The following is a 24,643-nucleotide window of genomic DNA, read 5'->3' on the forward strand; positions in this document are numbered from 1 at the left end:
AGTGATGTTATGTGACTTAATGAATCTAAGCCTTAAGAGACCTTGCAGCTGCGATTGTTAATTCTTAAAATGATGATGTGGACTGTGAACAAGCCTGGGCTAGCCTCTCAAAAAACCACATGCAGATGGTTGTAATCCTAAAGGTAATCCCAGGCAAGACTAGCAGAAAAAATATTCAGCTGAGCTCAAGCAAAGTTGTTGGCACACAGCATTGTAAGAAATGAAATAGTTGTCGATTTAACACTCCCCACCCCCCAAAACCCATAAAGAAAAATGAGAACGTGAGTGACAAAATGAGAACATTTCCAGCAACTGTGCAACTCTTAAAGTCAACTTTTACAAATGGACATAGTGATGGAAATGTTCTAAAACTGGATTGCGGTAATGGTTGCACAACTTAGATTAATTTCCTTAAAATTGTTGAATTACACTTAAAATAGGTGAGTTTTATGGTATATAAGTTAAATCTTATATATACATAAGCAAGCACTTTATCAAAGTAGTAATAAAGATGATCATTTCTAACCTCTCTCTAGTAATTTAAGCAAGATAACCATTTTTTTCCCTATCAGATTGGCAGAGTTGCTTTGTTTTTTTTTTTAATTATAGTATATATCTCAGGTTAGAGTATAAAGAGATGGCCATGACATACTAAGTGAAGAGAAGTAACTTACAAATCACTATGTGTACCATGTTGCTGCTGCTGCTGCTGCTAAGTTGCTTCAGTCGTGTCCGACTCTGTGCAACCCCATAGACGGCAGCCCACCAGGCTCCCCCGTCCCTGGGATTCTCCAGGCAAGAACACTGGAGTGGGTTGCCATTTCCTTCTCCAATGCATGAAAGTGCAAAGTCAAAGTGAAGTTTCTCATGTTGCTAGTTACGTTAAAAATTCCATATTTAGGGCTAGAAAGAAAACTTATATAATGCTCCAAAACCTTATAGCTGACTGAGAGTATTATAAATGATGTTATTTTCTCTGTAATTTTCAGATTGTAAATTTTTTCGGACTCCCATGTGTTTCTTCTGTAATTTCGTTTCTTTAAACAATAAAAAAAGTTCACATGATAAGAGCATTTTTTAAGGCACTTGATACATACTGCAAAATTGCCCTCCAGGAAAGTTGTACCAGTTAACACGCCCACGAGCAATGTTCACTTTCATTTTTGAAGTCAATCTAATTTTGTCTCCGTCTGCTAATATTTCTAATCTTATTTCATTCCTTTTTATTATTTCTTTGGGGTTCCAACACCTCCCAGTTTAGTGTTCTCATTGAATTTCATTAGCAGCTGTTTCATCAGTAGCTCAGAAGAAGGATTAAAGTGTTAACTTGGATGGATTTTGACAAAAACCTATAAAAATGTATGTTATTATCTTTGCATAAATCCTATTTAATCATAGTTCCTCAGGAACCTCTCTTTGGCACTTATTTGAAGGAATAGAACTGGCCACCGATGAAACTCCAGACTTCCGTATGTGCAGATCTGTCTGGGTAAAACTGGCATATTCATGGTGTGTCTGGGTTCAGGTCATAAAGGGGATTAATGAAGTTCTGCAGAGGTTCAGGTCAATTCACTGCCCTTTCACTCTTCAGCCACTGGGAATCTACCTTTCGTGGGGATCCTTGATGACTTGTTTTACACAGAAATTTCATAAATATCTGCCATAAGTTTTATGAAGTTTCATAAAATATCTGCCAAGAGAGGTATATTCCAAAAGTATTATAAATGAATGTTTTTTCTTTACTTGAATCTCATTTTAAGTGTACTAAGGATATTAGTGAGCTGCCCTTTCCGTAAGATACAGAATCGGTCCCTCTTTTTTTGTTTTTTGTTTGTTCTGTACACAAAATGTCAACAGATTTGCTTAAGGTACCTACACATTCTCACTTTCTCTGATCTCTGCTAATAGATGACTAATGCAAAATATTGAATAACTTTTAAAATCAATACTTAATTTTGTCGAGATAATTAGAGAGAGATTCAACTCTGACATAAAATACTCACCCCACTCAGTTGCTGGGCCTACTTCTGTCAGAGGATAATCCATAAATAATTCACGAAGCTGGCATTACTCACGGCATTGTGATAATTTTTTTCTGGGAAAATTTTAGCAGCTGTTCTAATATAGATTGCCAGTTATCAGTAGTTGGCAATGCAAGTCAACTTTTAATTATGCAGAGGCTGATTATTCAGACTACAAACTGTTTGTGCCCGGTGCTGCTCCTTCCTGCGGCCTCCTTACCTTTTAGCATTTCCACTGCTCATTAGCACATTTACCAGAAGGTAGGCCTTGGACAAGGCGGGGGGAAGGATACTAAAATCAGTTATGCATTTAGGAGACGGACTAATGAAAGATTTCAATACAGTGTAGAACTGTTGACTAAAATGGAGTCATTTGGATTCCCTGTGAGTTTTATTTACTTGTTCTAATTCTGGCTCTCCACAGCAGCAGGTAATAGAATTGTCTGCAGAGAGACAGTATTAGCCCTATAGCTAATGTTTTCCTTTCTAGAACATTTTCACTTGATGGTTTATATTTTCTTTATTTCATATGTGCCTACACCCCATTATTTGGTGGTTGGTAGATTGAGACTCCTGGCTTATATGGTGATATCACAATTAAGTGATGGCTTATCAGTTTTCCAGAAAACTGAAATTTCCCTTTCAAGTACCAGTATCTTTCCTATTTCAACCAGCTTTGTTGGAAATACGATCTGCTCATGCTTACACCAAGGCTTCGGAACGCAGTTGAAACCTTTCGTACACTCAAGGTTGTGTGTACTGTGCATTCTCCTGATACGTATGGCTGTCACAAAAATCCGTGCAAGCATGGTGTGAGTCTGAGAGCCTCTGGTTAAGTCAGATGTACAGTTGTAGTAAAACTCGGTGGTGCTAGTATTTTTGTTTGCCCCAAGTCTATTATCCTTGTATAAGTTCTGCTTCCTCCCCAGTCTGTCACCGTCTCCTTGGCCGTTGTCAGAAATCCTGCATCTTATTAGTTCTCTGTTTCTGGACTGTTGTGGGCTGAGAAGCTGAATAGCTATGCCAATTAGAGTTACGGCTAAAATAAGAGCAAGTGGGCCTGCAGGAGAATAGAAGAACTCACATATGAATATAAGTGGTTGAGCCTTGGTGCAGAAATAGCCTCACGACTCTTTTCCACCACTTCCTTCCTAATTTTCAGTCATGTGGTTAAATTGCTGATTGTGTTTCAAAGAAGAGGTTGCTTGGGATATGGAACTGGAATAGACATAGCCCAGGACTTCCCTGGTGGTCCAGTGGTTAAGACCCCACACTTCCAGTGCAGGGGGCACAAGCTTGATCCCTGCTCAGGGAAGTTCCACATGCGGCAAGGTGTAGCCAAAAAAAAAGTGATTCAGAGATTTTTTTCAGTGAGAACTACTACTGACTGATATCCCATCAAATTGGGACAAAGAGCAGAATAAAGAGGTGAGCATAAGAAATAACTATAGTTTTTTTAAAAAATAGATGATAGGCCTGTTTAAGATAGCCATTAGGTTACCTGTTCTATTAACCCCCCAAAGACCAGTTAAACAAAAGCACTTGGACTATAAAAGTCTTTAGGAAGTAACCTCAGCAGGTGCTCTGGTTTCCATGTCGTCATGAACATTATGCAACTGTCTTGTCTAGAAGGCTCCCTACTGATAATTCCTTTTTTATTATTTTCTACAAATTCTAATCTTTGGATTATTTGGGGGGAATTGAGACACAGTGGTTAGGTTCCTGGATTCTGGTGGACTTTTCATGTGCTCATTTGCTTTGCTTCCTGGGGACCAGAGTTAGCTCTGAGTCACGCTCCGTCTGATTTGTATCAGATCCGGCTTGTGGAACTCTGACTCAGCCGGGCTTCAGGCCTGATCGCCCAGCTCATCGGGCTGGAATGGAGGGCGAGGCCAGGACGAATGTCCTGACACATTTTTCCCCTGTCTCCTCTTGCACTTTCAGGATCTAAAGAGAGCCTCATTACTGACACCCGGCGGGTGCGCCTTGCCACGGCCCTTTTCCCTGTCGTCAGCCTCCTGAACCATTCCTGCAGCCCCAACACCAGCGTGTCCTTCATCGGCACCATCGCCACCATTCGGGCATCACAGCTGATTCGAAGTGGGCAAGAGATCTTGCACTGCTATGGTGAGCCGTCCATCCTCCCCGCTGCCCACCTTCTCCAGCAGAAAAGGACGGGGTGAACTCGCATGGGCAGGCCCCAAAGCAGGTGCCTTCATCTGCCCAGGGAGGGTTGTTTCCTGGTGGAGGTGGCACAGAGCTCCTCACTAGGCCCTGTTGTGTCTACACTACGGTGTGTCTCACGGCTTGATCCCTATAAGCATCCTATTCTGAAAATGGACTGGGAACAACTTCTTGGCTTCTTTTCCTTCCTGTCCCCATGACTGTGAAGCCTGTTTCTATAGTTACACCCGTGTTTGAGTAAAAGGTACTTCTCACATGATGTGTGATTACCAGACCCTCCACTAAGCTGAAGTCTTTTTTTTTTTTTTGACTGTGATGTGCAGGATCTTAGTTCCCTGACCAGGGAGGCAGCCCGCTGTCCCTTGCAGTGGAAGCTCAGAGTCTTAACCACTGGATCGTCAGGGAAGTCCCCTGCAATCTTTTAAGCAGTGTTTGGTGCTCTCTGGGTTTCAATATTGGCCAAGCGTGGTCTTTCTGCAGGACCGCATGAGAGCAGGATGGGCGTTGCTGAGAGGCGCCAGAAGCTGAGGTCTCAGTATTTCTTTGACTGCGACTGTCCACCTTGTGAACGTGAGAAGCAGAGACCCTCGGCGGGGCCTGGTCGGGGAGCCTTCCGTTGTCACCGTTGCAGAGCGCTCCTGCAGGTGAATCTTTCTCTCTTCTCGTGGCTTTTCTGGGACATCAGTTATCCAGCTGAAAGGCCTGAAATCTTTAGGAGGATGCCTTTGGGACTTGGAGGTGCTGAAAGCCATACTCTCTCTTCCCCACACCTTGATCACCCCCTACAGGAACCACAGGGAAGGGTTGGGATTCACGCTCTTTCTCCTGCAAAGAGCAGAGAATCCCACCTAAACTAAGTCAGGGTTGCTCCAGTGAATCGCGAGGAAGTCCCAGGTCAAGGGCGCTTCAAATACACTGTGGCCCAGGGGCTCAGGGAGCGTCACCAAGACCCAGTTTTTCTTTCTGCCCCTCAGCTCCATTTTCTCTGTTATTTAACCCCGTCTCAGAGAGACTTCCTCCTTGCCGTGGCTGGATGGCTGCCTTTAGCTCCAGCCTTAGACCCTCCCAGTCCAGAAGGATAAAAACATACAGACTCTAACAGAGATGTAGGCAAAAATCATACTGCGTTTCATCAACCTAATACCTGTGGCTGGAGGGAAATCAGAGGCACAGAGATTCCCTCCAGCCATTTGGGCCAGAGGGATGGGCCATATCAGAGCTGCCTGCTCCCCGCTCAGCTCCCAGGTACTGACTGAGGAAGGGTGAAAGAGGACCCTCGGGAGAAATCAGGGTGCTCTTGCCAAATGGAGCCACGGATTCTGGCATCTGAAAAACAGCTAATGTCTTAGGGGACCTGTAGGTAGAACATGGAACTGGTTTTATTGTAAAGCTGAAGTCACAACAAGCCCAGCGTCAAATGTGGGGAGGCCTCACCCAGCACCTTTTCCTGTTGGTTTCCTTGTGGCTTTTTCATAACCCCTGGAAATATGTCTGTCATCCAAAGTCCTAGCCCCAGAGAGAAGTAAGAGGAACTGTAGAAGCCAGGTGGGATACAGTTCATGGTGTCGCAAAGAGCCAGACACAACTGAGCGACTAACACACAACACAACGCTAATATGGAAAGAGACTGTGGTCTGTACCAGTTTTAATTTGGTTGCAGAAGCTAAATCTCCCACAAGGCTCGGCTCCTGCTTCTGCTAAAGTTGCTGCCATCAAACCGAATCCAGATTCAGTCCCCCTTGGTCATTGTATGCTACGGCAGGAGTCTCCTTGCCCCACAGGGTCAGAAGTTCTGGAGTGATGCTATAGGGTAAGCACGTGCAGTGACGCTAGCTGACTCTGGTCAATAAAGAGAATACTGACTTCTGCAGGGAGATGATGTTCTGAGCTGCAGCGGCCCAGATTGTATGGAATCAGTCAGCAGAGACCTCCTGGTCTCCCGGCTACAGGACCTTCAGCGGCAGGTGGGGGCGGCCCAGAAGCATCTCAGAAACGGCAGACTAGGTGAGACTGGCTCCCTGCTTCGGTCCTCCAGCCCCTTCTCTTTTATTCAGTCCAAGTTCACCTTGATCTCAAGGATACTCAGTGAAGATTGAAGCGTTGAATTTAATTATCCCCCTGCCAGCCACAAGATGGCTATGTAGGCCAGTGAGACCAAACCCTTACCAGTTCAATTTGCATGATGTCCTTGAAAAAGGGCCAACTGATTTAAGCTGTTGTTCTCTTAGGCATCAGAGAGTTAGTTAAAGACTAACGGGTTATCTCTGACATCCGTAATCTTTGTGCATATCCAGAAGCTCAATGTCACTTATTTAAGTTCTGGAGCCTCGTGATCTAATTTCCCAGAGAAACTGTTCTGCACTCACCAGAGCCTGTCTCTCATCTACAGAGCAGTGGAGCATGTGCCCAGTGGGTTTAAGTATCCTGCTTTTTCCAGAAAGGGAGTTACAAAACCCCTCATTATCCTGGAAAGCTCTGCCTTGGGGCTTGATGTCATGGGAATTTATTTACCCTACTTTTTATGAAAGTTGACCTTTTTGCTTAGATTTCTGAGTCAAGAGAAGTAATGACCATACATGGAATGTAGCCATCCCACTTCAAACTGAAGTTGGAAACCCAGAGCACATGTGGGGAGGCCTCACCCAGCACCTTGTGCTGTTGAAAGAGAAAACATAAGAGAACAGCTTTATTGGACCCAACATTGCGGGTTGATCACAACCCAGGGAGACAAAGTGGGATTTCCACATTCAGGCCCACCCATAGAGGATTTAAGGGCTGGAATCTCATTTCTAAGACTGGATTTGTGTCTGTAATGAGTCCACTTTCCTTTGAATTGATAGAGGTAGCCATTCAGCTGTTGCTGGGGTGTCAGAGTGATGTCGAGAGCTTCCTGTCTGCGGAACACAGCGTGGTGGGAGAAATCGAGGATGCCTTGGCCCAGGCCTATGCTGCCTTAGGTATGGCCTGTGTCTGTATCTTCCGCTCCGAGGAATGAACCTGCCTTGTGTGTGCGGTCGTGACCTTGGCCTTGTCTGGTTGGGTGTCTCTCAGTCTTCCATCTGAGGCTGCTCTCCCTTCCATTCAGCTTTCCTTTCCCAGAACAAGTTCATCCACAGCTGACTGTGGTTCTCACCTGGATCCAGATCTTCCTCTATTTGCAGGGGACTGGGAGAAGTCAGCGACCCACCTGCAGAAGAGTCTTCAGGTGGTGGAGGTCCACCATGGGCCATCCAGTGTGGAGATGGGCCATGAGCTCTTCAAACTGGCCCAGGTCTTCTTCAATGGGTAAGTCTTGTTTCGTAGCACTTCGCCAGGCCACATACTGATTTTATACTAGGCTCTTTTGCGTGTTCCTTTTTGCTCTCACAGCACCCCACTGCTCTGTAGAAAAGAGATGAGGCTCTGATGAGGGCCGAACAGTTTCTCTAGGAAACTAGGTCACGCGGCCCCTGGAATGAAAATAAAGTGAAACGTCTTTATTTCCCCTTTAGGAACGATCCCTTCCTTCTGTCCTGCTGACACATTTGTTGCTTTAGAATTTCCTCCTGGGAGATGCGGGGAAGCTCTTAGCTCTGAAGGGAGTTTCCCAGGGAGAGGTTGCCTCAGGCTCCCCGCACCCCATGCCCACCGTCGTAGCAGCTCTTAGCCATTCTTCTCGGTCCCCTCCCTCCCTCGGGTGCTCATTCTCAGCACCCTCACTCCAGGCCCTCTTCCTTCTTCCTGGTCCTATTTTTAAAGCAGTTGTAATCAAGCACACGTCTTCTTGCTCCCCAGGGGACGTCTGGCAATGTCTGAAGACGTTTTTAATTGTTAGGACTCGGGGTGGAGGCCAGAGATACTGTTAAACACCCATCAGTGCATGGGCCGGCAGCACCTCGACCCCCCAGCTAAGAATTATCTGGCCCCCAGATGTCAATATCGTCAAGGTTGAGAAACCCAGCTTTACAAGTTGAAAGAACAGTAGGGTTGGTGAGTTGACGGCCTCATCCACTTTTGTAACGGGGACCATTAGGAGGCCCTGCTGTCAGTATTTCTGGATGGAATACGTCCAGCCTTGATGAAGCTGCCATTGGTGTGGTGAAATGTTTGAAACTAGGTCCTGGGACTGTGTGGTGGGTGGGCCTGATACCCAAGACATAGAGGCAGCCCATTCGGTCAGAGAGAGGGCAAAGAGCTGCAGAATCAGGTCACAGACGGACTTGGTATCTCTTGAGACAAAGACTCCTGAGTAAACCTCAAGTAAATATAGGACCATGTGGTCACAAAGACTCGGACTTGACTTAGCAACTGAACAACAACAGAAATATCGGATGAGTGCTTTGAGACCTGCCCGTCTCTCCGTATCCTGGAATCTTTGTACTTTTTTTGTAACTTTCATTTCAAACTCTGCCTTTCAGTGTGTTCTGTGAGTCTTATCTGCCCTTCTAGACTATAAGGTTCTTGAAAACAAAAGTTATGTACTCTGCATTCTTCGCAGGATGTGAGTAGGCCCTCCACTAATCTTTGCTTGATTGAATACATGGGTTCACTCCTCTTTACCTGCTTTTGGTTCAGGTGTGCAGTACCCGAAGCTCTGAAGACAATACAGAAGGCAGAGAAGGTCCTGTTGGTACATTATGGCCCTTGGAATGACGAGATCCGGGAGCTACAAAAGATGAAGTCCTGTTTATTGGACTTGCTGCCCATCCCTGTGGGACCTAAGGAGTAGGGTGGGATGAGTTAAAGAGGGTCTGTTGCTGCTGAGCTGTCACCTAAAATACAGGACCTGCCTGACAGTCACCAGCCTGGTGTACGAGATGGGGAAGGACTTGGAGAGCATCGCAGTTAGAGACAGGCTCACCTATTTTGATGGATGTTTTTTGAAGTAGTTAACTACTCTCCAGCACAAACTCCCATTTCCCAGAAAAGACTTCAAACTGGTATCTGGAGAGCCTAAGCCCTTTAAAAGGATTTTAGCTGGTCTGCAGGCATCTGGATGTTAGCCTAGGGTTTTGGCTAGACGCCACCTCTCTAAATGATGATGTCGGCTTCACTGGAACATTCCTATGGTTTCTAGCAGTAATGAAATGTTGTGTACCAGTCCAGTGGGAACTTAAACTCTTAATAGTTGTGTTGTAATTGAAAAATAGTTATAAAGCCAGAAGTCAGTGAGGCTCCTTACCTCTAGCGAGACAGTTTCATTTACGTTATCTAGCTTCCTCAAATCCTTTGTTTAAACCGGTAGCATATAAATCATGAATAGAGAAATAAATATGGGGCCATTTTACTGTTGGGCTAGGATGGCATCTCTCAATGTGTTTTCTACTAGTTTTCCAGTCCTTGTTCTCTGGATTTCACTGTATATTCTTGGCTGACTCACTGACCAAACACTAATAAGATCAAGCTTGTAGCGAAGGCTTTATAACACCTCCTTTCTGAGTTATGTTTATTAGCAAACCTGAAAAGAGATCGCTTTTTTTTCCTATCTCCCCAAGCAGGCAAATGAAATACAGACTATGTAAGTACTGAAAAGGGGGAAAAACAGCTTCAGAAGATGCTGAGGGTGTGGGCGTGGCTGCTTGTGGTTTCAAACCTAAGAGACAAGATAGGAAGAACTGTTGTCTGCCTGGCTATATAGCACTGCTCTCAACATTTTTGGCATCAGGGACTGGTTTCATGGGAGACAGTTTATCCACAGACCAGGAGCAGGGTGGGGATGGTTTGGGGATGATTCAAGCACATTATGTCTGTTGTGCCCTTTATTTCTATTATTATTACATCAGCTCCACCTCAGATCATCAGGCATTAGATTCTGGAGGTTGGGGACCCCAGTCTAAACCCTGTGAGGAGGCCAGAGTCTCTGGATCTGAACCCTGGGTTCTCTGTCACCACTGGGGACCAAGTGGTTCAGATGAGTTAGTTAGTGGAAAAGAATTCACACTGCCTTGAGAGCTTGCCCACCCCAACCATGCCCAAGAAGTGCCTGGTAGTTTATAATGCCAGTGCCCTGGCATTTATAATCAGGAATTGAATGGCCTTGACGCTGCCTGGCAATAGCTTTTCAAGAAGCTGAGTGTTCAGAACATGGTTTCCACTCAAACCTTTGAATGAAGGGCAGGCAGAATCTCGTTTATCTTCCTTTCTGCTAATTCACTGTGGCAGAGGCCATGGCCAGTGAGATGTTTGGGTAGAGCTGACTTTCAAGAAGAAAAATTTAGTCCTGTGGCCGCTTCTGTAGTTGTTCTGTTCTTGAAACACTTGGCACGTTTCAAGTTCCTGAAAAAAAGGTTCCGCTGTACTTTGTAAAAGAGGCCCACTTCCTTAAAAAGAATATGGGTAGAATTTTACATCACAGACCTCATTCTTATGTGAACTAAAAGCTTTCTTTAAATGCTCTATAAAATAAAGAATTATTTCCTGAAGTTACAGGCTTCCTCCCTGATCTGTCTGCATGTTAGCCTGTGTTGTCAGGTGACATTAGCTTGACAAGGGGGTTATCTGTGCTTGATTCAAGACCTAAAGTCCAAGACTTCCCTGGGGGTCCAGTGGCTAAGACTCCACACTTGCAAAGCAGGAGACCCAGGGTAACTAAGATCCCGCATGCTGTGTAGTGTGGCCACAAAATGAAACCCTGAAGTCCTGTGCTTCCCAGGTGGTGCCAGTGGTGAAGAGCCCACCTGCCACTGCAGGAGACAGAGAGATGTGGCTTCAGTCCCCGGGTCGGGAAGGACCCCCTGGAGGAAGGCGCGGCAACCCATTCCAGTATTCTTGTCTGGAGAATCCCATGGACAGAGGAGCCTGGCGGGCAACAGTCCATAGGGTCGCAAAGAGTTGGGCACGACTGAAGCGACTTAGTGTGCAAAGTCCTGTGTATTTAAGAGCTGGCTCCACTGATTGTAGAGACAGGAAATCTCTTCCCAGGGGGACTGGTGTCCTGAAGTGTGAACCCCCACAGAGCAGAGACTCAGTCCCAGCATCATATAGTGCAGATAACTAAAGTTCATATCTCATATGGTGACTTTCTGCAGTTTAGATAGACCCAGCCTATAAAGATGGGACCAAAAAATTCCTAAAGGGCTGTTTGTCTTCACATTAAATTTAACATAGCTCAAAATAGGAGGAGGAGCAGGGTAACAAAAGGTAAGGATAAAGCACTTTTATTGCAAAGTATACATTGAAATGTAGGGGCAGCCTTCGTATAATATATAATCTGCCATCCCTCTAGTGTTTTTTTCTTCTGGGGTATTTGAACATTTAGTTGGAGTACTAAGTGCCCCTGGGGTCCAGAATTTTGCCTATGAAGAGAAGGGCCCCTGTGTCTGTGTCCCTCAGTACAAAGATGAAAGGTTGGTTAAGGTGATAGTCCAGAGGGAAGGTGAGGCGGGCAGGCTGGACCCCTGGGCTGGAGTTAGTACTCGCCCCATCCTCATTCCACTCAAATCCGACGCGATGTTCCACTTGAGTAAGTTTGATAGGTTTGCCTGTGATCTTGCTAAAGTCTGGTGCATCAAACAGGGATTGCAGCTCTGCAGAAATTGAGAAAGATTTCCATTAAAACCTTGCCTTGTGAACGCTGCAAGGAAGAATACAATCCTGATTCTCAAGAAGGCAAGCTAAGTGGGGGTGAAACATTGCTTTTGACTGTCTATGACATATGTAGAGTTCTGGGCTGGTTAAGGGTTAAGTGACTTGCCTAAGAGCACACAGCCAGTGAGGTTAAGATTAGAAACAAGGTTAAGATTAGAAACGAGGTCAAGGGACCTGTCTTGAGAGGCAGTGTTCAGAGTTCCTGTTACAGGATGTATGGTCTTAGGGCTTAGGAATGAGTCTGATAAGGAAGGCAGTTCAGTCTTCCTCTCCAGCACTATTAGAATGAAGGGATCATCCCGGGCCCCAGTACTAGTCCCTGGAGGCTTTGCATTCTGCTTAGCAAGGTGGAGGGCTTCCCTTGTGGCTCAGCTGGTAAAGAATCCGCCTGCAATGTAGGAGACCTGGGTTCAGTCCCTGGGTTGAGAAGATCCCCTGGAGAAGGGAAAGGCTACCCACTCCAGTATTCTGGCCTGGAGAATTCCATGGACTGTAGAGTCCATGGGGTCGCAGAATTGGACACAGCTGAGCGACTCTCACTTTCACTGTAGCAAGGTGGAAGGAAGGCTCAAAGATTCAACCCCACACTCCCCAAGAGCAAAGAGGTGTTGCAGCCGTACTCAGCTCCTGCACGGACTTCGTGAGTTCGCCTTCATAACTCAGCTTCAGCTTGGGAATGGTCAGGACCGCCTGAACAGTCTTCAGTTCTCGGTCTATGTCATGAATGAACTCAGAGGTGAGGCTCTCTTCTATCAAGGTCAAGTTCTGGGTCACTTTCTGAGGCAGGAAGAAGATGATACTTGTGCTCCCGGTCAAGGGCAGCTGGGCGATCTGAAACAACAGGGAGGAAGCACATGGGTTAGTCGTTTGGAGCCCAGGAGCTTAGCGATGGACAAACACCCCAAGCTGCCTTCTCTCCTGGGACCAGGCCTTGCCTTGCTTCCCCGCCCCTCATCTGTGTAACAGTTGTCCCTCTAAGCTGTTGCTTTCCAGCAGCAAGATGTCTACTGATGGGACTTCCCGGGTGGTAGAGTGGTTAAAGAATTCTGGCATTGCAGGGGACAGCGGTTCAATCCCTGGGCTGAGAAGTGAGATCCCATATGCTGCAGAGCAACTACGCCCATGGGCCACAACTAGAGAGTCCTTGCACTGCAGTGAAGGGTCCTGCACGAGGCAACTAAGACCTGATGCAGCTAAATAAACAAAAGCTATCTGCTGATGTTTCTTCAAGCATTAGCCACTGTCTTTTCTTAGTCTAATACCAACTGAAGTTATCTGCTTAAAGAATTTTCTTCTGTGGTTTTCTAAAAAGCCAGAATTGAATTCCCAGGCCTTGGTTCTCTCCCAAGGTTTGCCTGCCAATAGTTACTGATCATCTGTTATATACAGAGAACGGACTAGAAATGAGCACTGGGAAGAGCAGTGCAGAAGTGGCAGTACAGTGGCCCTCTGAGCAGAGGCCTTTAACCTAAGGGCAGATGGCATCGGGGGTCCCAGGAGCCCCTGGAATCACCTGCAGAGATGCATAGGTGGCATTTCTCTCCAGTGCTTCAGGCATTTTTTCAGATTCCCAAAGAAAAAAACTACTGACTTAGAATTTTCTTGAGTCACCTAGGAGAGACTTAGAATGCCAGCAACTTGGAGTTTGTGACAGATTTTGAAAGTTTGCTGCTGCTGCTGCTGCTAAGTCGCTTCAGTCATGTCCAACTCTGTGCGACCCCATAGACGGCAGCCCACCAGGCTCCCCCATCCCTGGGATTCTCCAGGCAAGAACACTGGAGTGGGTTGCCATTTCCTTCTCCAACGCATGAAGTGAAAAGTGAAAGTGAAGTTGCTCAGTCATGTCTGACTCTTAGCGACCCCATAGATGGCAGCCTACCAGGCTCCTCTGCCCATGGGATTTTCCAGGCAAGAGTACTGGAGTGGGTTGCCATTGCCTTCTCCGTTTGAAAGTTTGGATTTTTATAAATACAAGTTCTCCCCCAAAAAAGAGAAGAAGGGAAGAAAAAAATAAATAACCAGAATTTGAGTGCCCAGTCTTGAGGACTCAATTTCACTTTACCAACCCTTGCAACAAACCTTGAGTCCGAGGATAAGTTTCAGTAGCTATGGCCCTTCAGTTTTAGAAACAAAGGGCTCAGCTAGTGGGGCTTCCCTGGTAGCTCAGTTGGTAAAAAATCTGCCTGCAATGTAGGAGACCCCGGTTTGATTCCTGGGTCGGGAAGGTCCACAAGAGAAGGGATAGGCTACCCCCTCCAGTATTCTTGGGCTTTCCTTGTGGCTCAGCTGGTAAAGAATCCACCTGAAATGCAGGAGACCTGGATTCAATCCCTGGGTTGGGAGGATGCCCTGGAGGAGGGCACAGCAACCCACTCCAGTAAGACCTCAGAAAAGCTCTTAATTTACTGAAGGGCACGTGGCAGGTAAAATTCAAACAGCTCCATAACAAGATAAGCCACAGTGAGAAGCCCATCCCACAACTAGAGAAAGTCCATGCTGCGCAGCAGTGAAGACCCAGCTCAGCCGTAAATAAGTCAATAAATAATTCAGACTGCTGTCAGATCTCAAAGGCCATTCTATTCCCATTGCACCATCCTGCCTGAACCCACACCACCACTCACACTGCCCATACAGACCTTGCAGTTGAGATCAGAATCCAAGCCGTACCGTAAAACGGCCTTAGGGTCTGACATCATGGGGACTTTCACGGTCCTCTCCTCATCCAAGTAGAAATCCTCCAGGGAAGTTTTTCTGGAGTCAAACTTTGTCACCCACTGCCCTGGAATGAAACAGATGGAGTGCCCTGAGACCCAGGAGACCAGAAAGGCATACTTCTGGAAATTGCCCGGCTACGGGAATCTTGGGATTCCCTGATGGCTCAGTGGTAAAGAACTGAGAATTGACCTGCATCTCCTGTCAATGCAGGAGACGCAGGTGCGACTCTTGGGTTGGGAAGATCACCTGAAGGACGGCGTGGCCACCCACTCCAGTATGCTTGCCTGGGAAATCCCATGGACAGAGGAGCTACAGTCCGTGGGACTGTGAAAGAGTCCACTTAGCAATTAAACAACAGCAGGAACCTGAGTCATCAGAGGCCCGAACACGTCAGGGAATAGCTCTGTCTTAGGATGGGCAGTCTGGACCATGATATTTTGAGGGTCCTGACTACCTTCCATATGTAAACTCAGAAATATTGTCAGGTTTATTCAAGTTCTGTGATAGCTAGGAGAGAGGTGAACTGGTACACACTTCTACAGTGATGTGTCCAGGAGACAGACTGCAGGGAGACCAGAGCTGGAAGGGACCTCGACGTCATGTCATCGACCATCTCAGATGAAAAGCATGAACGTCCAGAGAGGTGAAGTGACTCGCCCATGCTCACACAGTGAGCCGATCGTTTAACGTGGTCTTTAACATGCTGATCTGTAACAGCTTCTTCATTTCCTGGAGCTCAGTGCTTCATGAAGGATTTTTCTCTGGGGTTTAGGGGGTCCCCTCTAAACACTGCCTGATAGACAGTTGTGAAGCATTTTAAGGGGAGGTTGCCCAAAACCCCACCCAAGGCTCATGAATAGGGCTGGCCTCACACTGGGCCCATGGAATAGTTGGGTACCTCACCATGGCCTAGAAGAATGTTATTAGAAAACTAACGTAATTTATCAAGGGCTTCCCAGGTGATGCTGATGGTAAAGCCGCCTGCCAGAGCAGAAGATGTAAGAGATGTGGGTTCAATCCCTGGGTCGGGAAGATCCCCTGGAGGAGGGCATGGCAACCCACTCCAATATTCTTGCCTAGACATGGACAAAGGAGCCTGGTGGGCTACAGTCCATAGAGTTGGAAAGTCAGACACAACTGAATCGACCTAGCACACACACACACACCTGGTTTATCGAGTACTTGCTGTGTGTCCCAGGCATGATGCTGGGTCCATGAGAAGATAGGAGACCACACACACAGAGTGCCTCTGAAATCAGTTTGCCATCTCCCAGTGACAGACAAGAAAACAGCCTCCAAAAGGCTATGAAGTTCATGCAGATCTCTGCAGCCAGAGCCAGGCATGGACCCTCTACCAGCCCCGAAAAAGGCACAGGAGCAGGAGTGCCCCCTTATCTCTGCTGGTCTTTCTCCACCACCCCTTACACTTTGTAAGTACTTATCCATTGTTTGCCTTGGGTTTGGTGACAAGCAGGGAGCCCTCAGGCAAGGAACTTTCCAGGGTCCTCCTCTGCCTTTGACGTCCCCTCCTTCCTGGCCCCCTCTTGACACCCACTGTCCACCCTCACCCGAAAGCCAAGTGGAGAAGCCCTCACCCTTGAAGTAAGCCACGCCCAGGAGGAAAATGCTGATCTCACTGGGCATCTCCCTCGTGGACCTAGCGACTTTCCCTTTCATCTGGGCCTGCACCCAGTTGTTAATCTCCTGAAGGTCTACTCGAGAGTTGCCGGTCAGGATTCTGGGCCTGGTCCCATATGACTTCTCCAGGGGTGGGATGAAGCTGGCTTTTATCCGCAGCTCTGCAAAGAGATGGGGCAGAGGTTAGTGCACTCTTGAGACCTCACCCAGCATCCTCCCTGACAGTCTGTGGCTCTCCCTGATCCTTGGCAAGCCCTGACTCCCTGCCTGGCATCCTTCCGGGGCTCTCCCAGACTCCATGCCAGCTTCCCCGGGCACTGGATGGGGAACGACAGATTTCAGTCATTGCTGTTTTCTCTTCACATGACTGCCCTCCCCCAACCCTCCCACTGTCTCCTTCAGCCCATATCCTCTTTCTGATCCTCTTTGTACTCATGCAGCCCCTTCCTGCCCACCCCCCAGTGCCAGGCCTGGCCCTGGGCAGACGTGCTCTGGTGTTTAGAAAGAAACCCCCAGATGCATTGCAGCAGAGAGCCCCATGCGCCTCAGGCAGCTCGGACCAGCAGGGCAACTCACTCCTCTCAAAGATAATCCGGGAAGCACTCTTAAGGTTCTTCTGGGGGGCGGTGACGGAGGCAAGGAGGTCCTTGTAGGTGCCGTGGATGTCTGGGTTACTGATCAGGTCGTAGTACAGAGCCCGGTGAATGTTGGATTCTGTCCGCTGTTCCGCACCTGCCAAGTGGAACAGGCGTGTGAGCCTCTGTAACTGCTTGCCAGGCCCATGTCAGCCTAGCTCTCGGGGACCCTGAACCCTGAGCCTGTCTATCTAACCCTGGAGACTGTCTAGGCAGGAAGGAATTTGAAGGCAGTGGAAGAAAAATAGGTTTTCCTGAAGGTAGGCCAAAGGCATCAGGCCTGGAAAAATAAAAGGATGGGAGTCAGGTTCAAAGTCCCTGTGCTTCTCCCATCACAGCACTTACCAGACTGTTCTACAGCTTCCTATTTCCTACTTTTCCCCATGAACTCAGCTGTGTGGCCCGAGTGAGAACAGAGACCGTGTCTGCGTGTGTGTAGTTACATCCCCAGTATCTAGCTAAGCCGATGAGGCAGGCACGTAGGAGGAGCTCCTTTAAGGAATGTCAATAAGAGGTCCCAAGGCCACACACTGTGTCAGCAGTACTCCCCACTCCCCCACCTGAGCCCCCACTCCTACGTGCTAGGACCCCTGGGCCAGCCTCTCGGCCCTCATCACCCTCCCTAAGTGAAGTGTGTCCAGGGCCTAGAGTCAGGTATGTACAGAGGTCAGAGGGCAGCTCTGGGATCCTGGGCTTTCTGCAGCGGGGAACTCACCCAGCGACAGGGCAGAGAGCGCCGTGGCCACGCTGAGCGGAGACAGCAGCACATTGGCGGTGGGGCTCTCACCGGATCTCACGCGGTACAGGTCGTAGCCGAAGTTGGAGACGGCTGCCGCCAGCTTGTTCACAGGGACCTTGAAGAAGGGATCCTCTTCCTCCACTGGTGCCCCCGTGCTCTCAGGGGTCGGAGAGCCCTGCATTTGAGTACAAGGACCAGTGCAGTTGAGCAGGGGGTGACTGGTCTCATGGCTTGGCGTGGGACTGTCCTTCTGGTCCCTGAAGGCTGTCCTGCCTGAGGAGGTATAGCCATCTGTTGGAATGAGTCTGTGCCCCCTACTCCTGTGGGGGTGCTCCACTGGGAAGAGGCAACCCGCAAGAGAGGTTAGCTGGCCAGCTTTAAACACCAGTGATCTGGGAGCTTCAGGCCTGTGACTCATGGAAAAAAAAAAAAAATGGAAGTCCCCCTTCCCAAGAAATTCTGTTCTCAGGCCAGAGTCTCCTGTCTGCTCAGCCTTGCCCACTGCTCCCAGGTCTCCACGTGGACCCTCCTATCAAACTCTCCTTGTCGTTCTCGGCCCTGATCAGACATCACCTCCTCCCTCACAGACTTGCCCTGGTGGCCCCAGTATGAAGGCACCTTTAGTTCTCTGGCCATTTTTGAGAGTCAACTACCACTTATGTATTAACCACTTACCATGTGTATACCATCCACCAGGCTCTGTGGTGGTTCTTTTCATTTGAGTTACTTCATTTCATACTAGTTGATCTAAGTGATATCCTCAAAGATTAATGTCTTAAAACAGTTCCTTGAAGGCCAGAACTGAGTCTTTTATATTTCCACCCATCCCCAGCACCTACAGAGTAGGTGTTCAGTAGATAAATAAGTGACTGTCCACGTTGGCCCTGTAAGGATGGGTATTTTTCATCCTGTCTTATAGATAAGAAAACAGATTCAAGTTACAGTGACTTATCTAAAATAAAAAATCTGGTGAGAGGTGGAATCAGAATTCAAACTTGGAACTCACAATAAAGTCCAGAGCTCCTGCCAGTATGCCCCACCTGCCCTGGCTGCCCTTGGGACAGTCACCACCACCTCCCTACCCCCCAATTGTCGCATAGCCTAGGCTTCTTGGCATCCGCCTTTGCAACCCGACGGTGCTCTCTCTGGACAGGAAAGAGGGCTTTCCACGCTCTTACGTCTCTGCTGCCCCCTAGTTAGGATCAGAGCAAACATCCAAGACCACCAGCTCCTCACTGAGACCCATAAGTAATGAAGGGTAATGAGAAAATCTTCACTGAAGGGCTTGTTAGAGGGCTTTCGCCTTTCACCTTATTGGATCTTCCCCGCCCCACCGCCACTCTGTCCTCTGAAAGGCAGGGCGAGACACTTTCTGTTTTGCTCTTGGAAAAACCAAGGCCCTGTCTGGACGGAAAGATCAGAGCCTGGCCTGCAGCCTGGGTGCTGTCCATTCTCCCCGTGCTGCCTGGCGAGGCGGGGTTGGGATTGCTAACGTCCCCCCGCCCCAGGCCCCCACCACACCCAACTCCTACTGACCGCCTCCTGGCCGGCGTTCTGGCAGCGGCCAAACCCAAGCAGGGCTCCAGTCCAGAGGAGTAGTACGAGGGCCTGCATCTCGGGGCCTGCAAGAGAGCAAAAGAGGAGGCAGGCTGCTTCCCTCACCACCTGCACCACCGGCCGTCCTGGGGAGGGAGCAGGGCCAGGCACCTTCCACCCAGCCTCCCCCAGGGCTGGAAGTGGACCCTCAGCTTGCTAACCCCTCCCTCTCAGCACTTCCCCAGCCCTCCCCCTGCCTCACAGCCCACAGTCCTGTGGCAAGCTTATGCTTTCATCCATGTCTGTGCCAGGAGACTCTCCTAAACCTCCAGGGTGGTGAAGGCCCAGCAGTGGTCCTGTGTGGGAGTGTGATCCAGCCCAAATGCACACCGAGGCTGTTCCCTGCGGGCACCTGACCAGCTCATTATGTAGGATTTGGATCTATGTCTAGTAACAGCATGGGGGCAGAATCTCAAATGTAGAGTCACAGAACACAGAGAATGGGGGCATCCAGTCCAGCCCCAGGTCCCCCGCAAGAAGCTCTCAAACTCTCTCCTCGAATTGCCCTGCCCTGGAACCTGTGGTTTCATCAGGGACTTGTGAGATCTTAGTTCCCTTACCAGGGATCAAACCCAGATCCAGGCAGAGAAAATGCTGAGTCCTAGCCACTGGACTGCCAGGGAATTCCCATCAATCCTGTGTCTTTTTTGTTTGTTTATGGCTGGGCCGGGTCTCAATTGCAGCACATGGGAATCTTTTTTTTTTTCTTTAGATGCGTGTGAACTCTTAGTTGTGGCATGTGGGGTCCAGTTCCCCAACCAGGGATTGAAACTAGACCCCCTGCATTGGGAACGCAGTCTTAGTCACTGGACTACCAGGGAAGTCCCCAGTTCTGTGTCTTAATACCTCTCTAAATCCCAGTGTCTTCTCTTGTAAAATGGAAATCAGTTCTTACCTATTGTGATGAGAATTAAATTCGGCAATGCATTCATAGCACTCAGCGGGGCCAAAGACAGGTGAGTTCTCCAATGACCCCTGAGCCAAATTGTGTCTCCCTACTCCTGGAACCCCAGGGCCCCCCTTTCCCCTTGGGGAGCCAAGTCCTCTTCCTCCTACCAGCTTGGGACCCACTCTGACACTCCTCAGAATTCTTTCCTTCAAGTTAAATAATACCATGTCTTAGTAAGGCCACCCAAATCCCTATACCTCCCCAGCAGTAGCCTCTTAGGACCTGACTCTGATCCAACCCCTGGACTACAAGGGCAAAGGGAACTCTGAGTGCAGGGCTCCCCCATCTCTTGCCCTCCTACATTCATTGCCTCTATATTGCTCAACCTTGGGTCAGGATGTGGAGGTGAGAGGGGATGAAGGCAGTGGGAAGTTCATAAATAAGGTCTTCTGAGGGCCTTCTGGTTAGAAAGAGGGATAAGGTCCCAGCAGTCAGGACCTCTGGCTCTCCCTCCATTCACATTGCTGAGTCAAGAACTTGTAATCTGTCTTCTGTACCTCTCATCTTCCCTGCAACACACACACCGGCCAAGGGTCTCAAGCTCTTTCTTCCTTTTGTATACCCATAAACACATACTCGGGGCTTCCCCGGGGGCACTACCGGTAAAGAACCCCCTTGCCAATGCAGGAGACTAAAAAGATACAGGTTCGATCCCTGCATTGGGAACATCCCCTGGAGGAGAGCATGACAACCCACTCCAGTATTCTTGCCTGGAGAATCCTATGGACAGAAGAGCCTGGCGGGCTACAGTCCATGGGGTCAGAAAGAGTCAGACACGACTGAGCGACTAACACACAATCTTCTGGACAATGTGAAAGGCAGCAAAAGAAAAGATGGCCTCTGAGTTTGTTCTGCTTACGGCTGGATGGCCAGTGGGCACCAGCCTGGCTTTCTCTCTAAACCCTGAGCATGTGTCACCCAGTGAGTTCCAGTGACCCCTCTGTTTTCAGCCACCTGCTCTTCTGCCTGGCAGCCCCTGCCACTCAGGGAGAAATTGTCCACTGAGGCAATGGGAAGAACTTTCTGCAGGGCAAGATAGAGCCCGTAACAGCGTCCAGGCTCACAGCTGCTCTCTCCACCCGGCCAGCCCCACCCAGAGCTGGCAGGGGCCTTCCCTGCCTGAGCCCCAGCAAACTGGTTTAGCAGAGACTGGAAATTCAGTGAGATGCAGGGGCGGCAGGGCTCAAGGAAAAGCCATTAGCTCTAGTCCCTGGGCCAGGGTAGGGAACCGAGTGAAGAGGGAGGAGCTGAGAGACACCACCCTGGCCTGGTGTTTAAGGAAACCAGGTCCAGATGCTCTTGAAGGTGGATCTTCTCTACAGGAGTCTCTACAGAGTTTGAGCTCAAACCTTGGGTCATCTGATCATTGTTACCACGTGGGTGAGCTGAGGACTGAAGATGCGGTGGTCAGGGACCCTGGCAGGGAAAGGCACACAGGTCCACAGCTGCCAGAGCCAGTCGCCAGGACACATAGTATTAGCGGTGCCTCTTTGAACCCTCCACCTCAAGCCCTGGGGATGAGGGAAGTGGAGAGATTCTTGAAAGCCCCCTGCAAGGGCAGGGAGAGGGTTGAGAGTAAGGGTCTTCGGCACAGGAGGGCCCCTCTGAGCACACTCGGTGTCTTCCAAGGGGACAACGGTTCTGTGGCTGGGCCAGGCAGCTGTCACCTGGCCAGGGGCACACGCACAGTGGTACCATCCCGTCCAAAGGGCAGTGTCCAAGCTGCGGGGGCGGGGAGGAGGTGACTCCTCCCAGCTGGGCCAAGCTCAGGCCTGCCTCTCGGCCACATTGCCCCAATCAAGAGACACAAGGAACTGCGATTCTGGGATCCTGCCTACCAGCTGGAAGGATACATTTGAGCCAATACATGTGTTTCAGATTAAACCCAGTGGTGAGACAAACACCATCACTCCTCCTCCTCCCAGAACCACGCGGCCTTTAAGCCACATGGCGGTGGACCTCACGGGCAGTGCAGGGAAGGGCACTGCCCGGCCCCACCCCACCATGGTGACCCCACCAAGTCCCCAGGCAGCTTTTTTTCTGAAGTCTTGGAACCTGAACGCGTGGAGGCAGAGCACCCAGGGGTTTCGGCTCCCCGCACCCCAGAAGGATCAGTCTTGGGAACAGAATTCCCTGGCCCGCTTCCCCTCCCACCCCCAGCCTGGGGGTTGAACTGGTGAACTGGAATGGGCCAGACAATGATGGGGTTTCTGGGAAGCCTGAAGTTCTTCTCTGGCCCAGACCCGCCCCTCGATGTGGCTGGCCCCAGGGAGCACCGAGGGTGTGGGCGGCCAACCTCTCCAGCTCTGGCAGCTAAGCCCCCAAATCCCATACCCTAGGCTGAACTCAATAGTGGTCATTGTTTGCAAGAGGCCAAGACCCCATTGATCTCCCAGCTTGTAGTGGCAGCTGACTTGGCCAAAGAAAAATGGTGGGCCCTGGAGAGAAGGACCCCGCTGCCCTCCATCCCAGCACACCACCCACCCCAGGAGGGCTCCCCTCAGGCCAGCTGCTGGGCAGTGTTGAGAAGTTACCTTTAAAATCAGCGCCAGTGATGTTGAAAAGGCAACAGGGAGCTTAGCCTAAGCCATGGCCAGGTTGCCCACTGGGCTCCCCAGTGGAGGCACAGCACCCAACAGCCTCTTTCCCCGAGGGTTGCAGAGCACCCCACCCCAAACTGCTGCTCAGACCTGACCCAGCAGCTAGCCACGTTCTCGCTTCTCCCCCTGCACTGCCCTCCTCCACTGCTTTCCAACCCATTCCATTCAAGAGTTTTCCCGGCTTCTTCCAGCGGTGCAGTTTCTCCAGCTTCTCCTAGTGGTTTAGGGGTAATTGGGTTCTGACCTTCTGACCTCCAACTCCCTCTGCCGTCCCTCACCTATTCACCCTGGTCCCCAAGCTGGAGGAACTATGGTCTTCCTGCCTCTTCTCCCTGGCACCCCTCTTTTCTGCTTCCTGGAGTTATACCTGCCTCACCCTGGTCACCCCAGCCCAGGGGAGCCTCCCAACTTCCCCTGATACACTAGCGGACTAGACAGGGAGCTGCTTTACCTGTGGGTGCACCGCCGCTCTGCGCCCAGCCTGGGTCTGCACACTGAGGGGCTCCTGTGAGCACCAGAGCCTTTTCTGCTGCCTCCCAAGCCAGCGTCCAGCAGGCTTCAGATTACAGCTACTCCTTTCTTAAAGCGATCTGCACTCAATTTGGAGTCTGTGATTGCATCTGTGATTGCATCATTGTTTGGTGTTAACTTTAACCCACTGCTGGCCTTCTGCCACACACCCCCAGTTCACGCATCAGACTGCAGCACCAAACCTTTCTTTGGAGCCCTGACAGTGCCCCCCATCCCCGGAGGGCAGCCTCGTCAGCCTGGGTGGGAGCAGGGCTGAGGAAGAGTCTGGCAGGAGGAGGCTCAGGAGGAAGCCAAAATAGAGGAAACACTGGTCGAGAACTGGGACTCGGGTTTTTGCTGGTCCTTGGTTCTGGTACTGAGATTTGGGGCAAGACATCATTCATGGCTCCTCCCTACCCTTGACTGAAAAATGACTGAATGGGACTGGGATGTCTGTGTGCTTTTTCAGCACTGAAATGCTCTGATTTCTGAAGATCAGACAAGGCAGTGGGGAAAATATCTGAGCAGAAGAAATGAAATGTACTGTAAACATTAGTCCTGAGAGAAGGCCGAGTGTGAGTACCTGGCACCCACCTGGGCACCGTAGATTTCACCTGGGAACAGTGCTCCGAGGCTGTGCTCACCTCAGGGCATTAAGAAACTTGCAGTGTGATTGTGAGACTAAAATACTGACATGAGAAATGATTATAGAGAACGTACCAAAACCTTTTCCAGGCACGTGTGAGCCCTGACACAAGCCCAGTGGTTGTTCAGAGAAGGCGGGGTCAGAGAAGGAAGGGAAAGCACTCTGGGATATTCAGAAGAGAAAATTTAGGGGACCCTCACTGGTGGCTCAAACAGTAAAAGATCCGCCTGCCAATTCAGGAGACCCAGGTTCAATCCCTGGGTTGGGAAGATCCCCTGGAGAAGGGAACGGCTACCCACTCCAGTATTCTTGCCTGGAGAATCCCGTGGACAGAGGAGCCTGTTGGGCGACAGTCCATGGGTTGCAAAGAGTTGGACACAACTGAGAGACTAACACACACACACACACACTTCATGTGAGGTTCCAGGGAGCAGATCTAGGGCCCCTGGGTAGAGCTCCCCAGGGAACCAGGTTGAGATTTATGTAAAGAAAAGTGTGTCAACAGTCAGCGTTCTCCATCGACAGATGAATGGATAAAGAAGATGTGGTACATATATACCGTGGAATATTAGCCATAAAAAGGAACAAAATTGGGTTATTTCTAGAGATATGGATAAACCAGGTGTCTGTCATACAAAGTGAAGTCAGAAAGAGATAAACAAGCATTGTACATTAACGCACATATATAGAATCTAGGAAAATGGTACAGATGAACCTATTTGCAGGGCAGGAATAGAGACACAGACACAGAAAATGGCCATGTGAACAAGGGGTGGGGGGTACTATGATGAATTAGGAGATTGGGATTGACGTAAACACACTGTGCTTAGTCACTCAGTTGTGT

The 24,643-nt window shown here is 49.3% G+C and overlaps 2 protein-coding genes across 7 annotated transcripts in view; one reads left to right on the plus strand and one right to left on the minus strand.

Annotated features, from left to right (window-relative positions):
• Positions 1-10,606, plus strand: part of SMYD4 (SET and MYND domain containing 4) — a 39,455-nt gene extending 28,849 nt beyond the window's left edge. For 2 of the 6 annotated variants that reach the window (XM_086355584.1, XM_086355587.1), the window contains 6 exons: positions 3,966-4,148; positions 4,686-4,849; positions 6,077-6,209; positions 7,046-7,162; positions 7,367-7,490; positions 8,760-10,606. In XM_086355584.1, the coding sequence (XP_086211710.1) occupies positions 3,966-4,148; positions 4,686-4,849; positions 6,077-6,209; positions 7,046-7,162; positions 7,367-7,490; positions 8,760-8,913 (875 nt within the window). In that variant the 3' untranslated portion in view covers positions 8,914-10,606. Of the gene's footprint in view, positions 1-3,965; positions 4,149-4,685; positions 4,850-6,076; positions 6,210-7,045; positions 7,163-7,290; positions 7,491-8,759 lie in introns of all 6 variants that reach the window. The other 4 variants (XM_086355581.1, XM_086355586.1, XR_015146929.1 and 1 more) reach the window with 3 other exon arrangements.
• Positions 10,607-11,325: 719 nt separating this feature from the next.
• Positions 11,326-23,186, minus strand: SERPINF1 (serpin family F member 1). The gene is made up of 8 exons (XM_086355589.1): positions 23,095-23,186; positions 19,035-19,120; positions 17,475-17,673; positions 16,701-16,856; positions 16,082-16,285; positions 14,408-14,550; positions 12,392-12,602; positions 11,326-11,710 (listed from the first exon to the last, which is right to left on the minus strand). Exons 2-8 carry the CDS (start codon positions 19,110-19,112, stop codon positions 11,451-11,453), a joined length of 1,251 nt encoding a protein of 416 aa, XP_086211715.1. The 5' UTR covers positions 19,113-19,120; positions 23,095-23,186; the 3' UTR covers positions 11,326-11,450.
• Positions 23,187-24,643: the final 1,457 nt, after the last annotated feature.

The sequence above is a fragment of the Bos grunniens genome, chromosome 19 (assembly GCF_055505025.1).
Source record: "Bos grunniens cultivar Pamir isolate PY7600 chromosome 19, Bosgru_T2T1.0, whole genome shotgun sequence".
Lineage (NCBI taxonomy): Eukaryota > Metazoa > Chordata > Mammalia > Artiodactyla > Bovidae > Bos > Bos grunniens.

Bases quoted from the DNA above. Each gene is read 5' to 3' on its own strand.
- SERPINF1 (XM_086355589.1), bottom strand. From the start codon at position 19,112: ATGCAGGCCCTCGTACTACTCCTCTGGACTGGAGCCCTGCTTGGGTTT. The intron at 16,857-17,474 runs GTGAGTTCCCCG...TCCACTTGGCAG, and splicing joins GCTCTCTGCCCTGTCGCTGG to GTGCGGAACAGCGGACAGAA. The intron at 14,551-16,081 runs GTGAGGGCTTCT...GTTTCATTCCAG, and splicing joins GGGCGTGGCTTACTTCAAGG to GGCAGTGGGTGACAAAGTTT.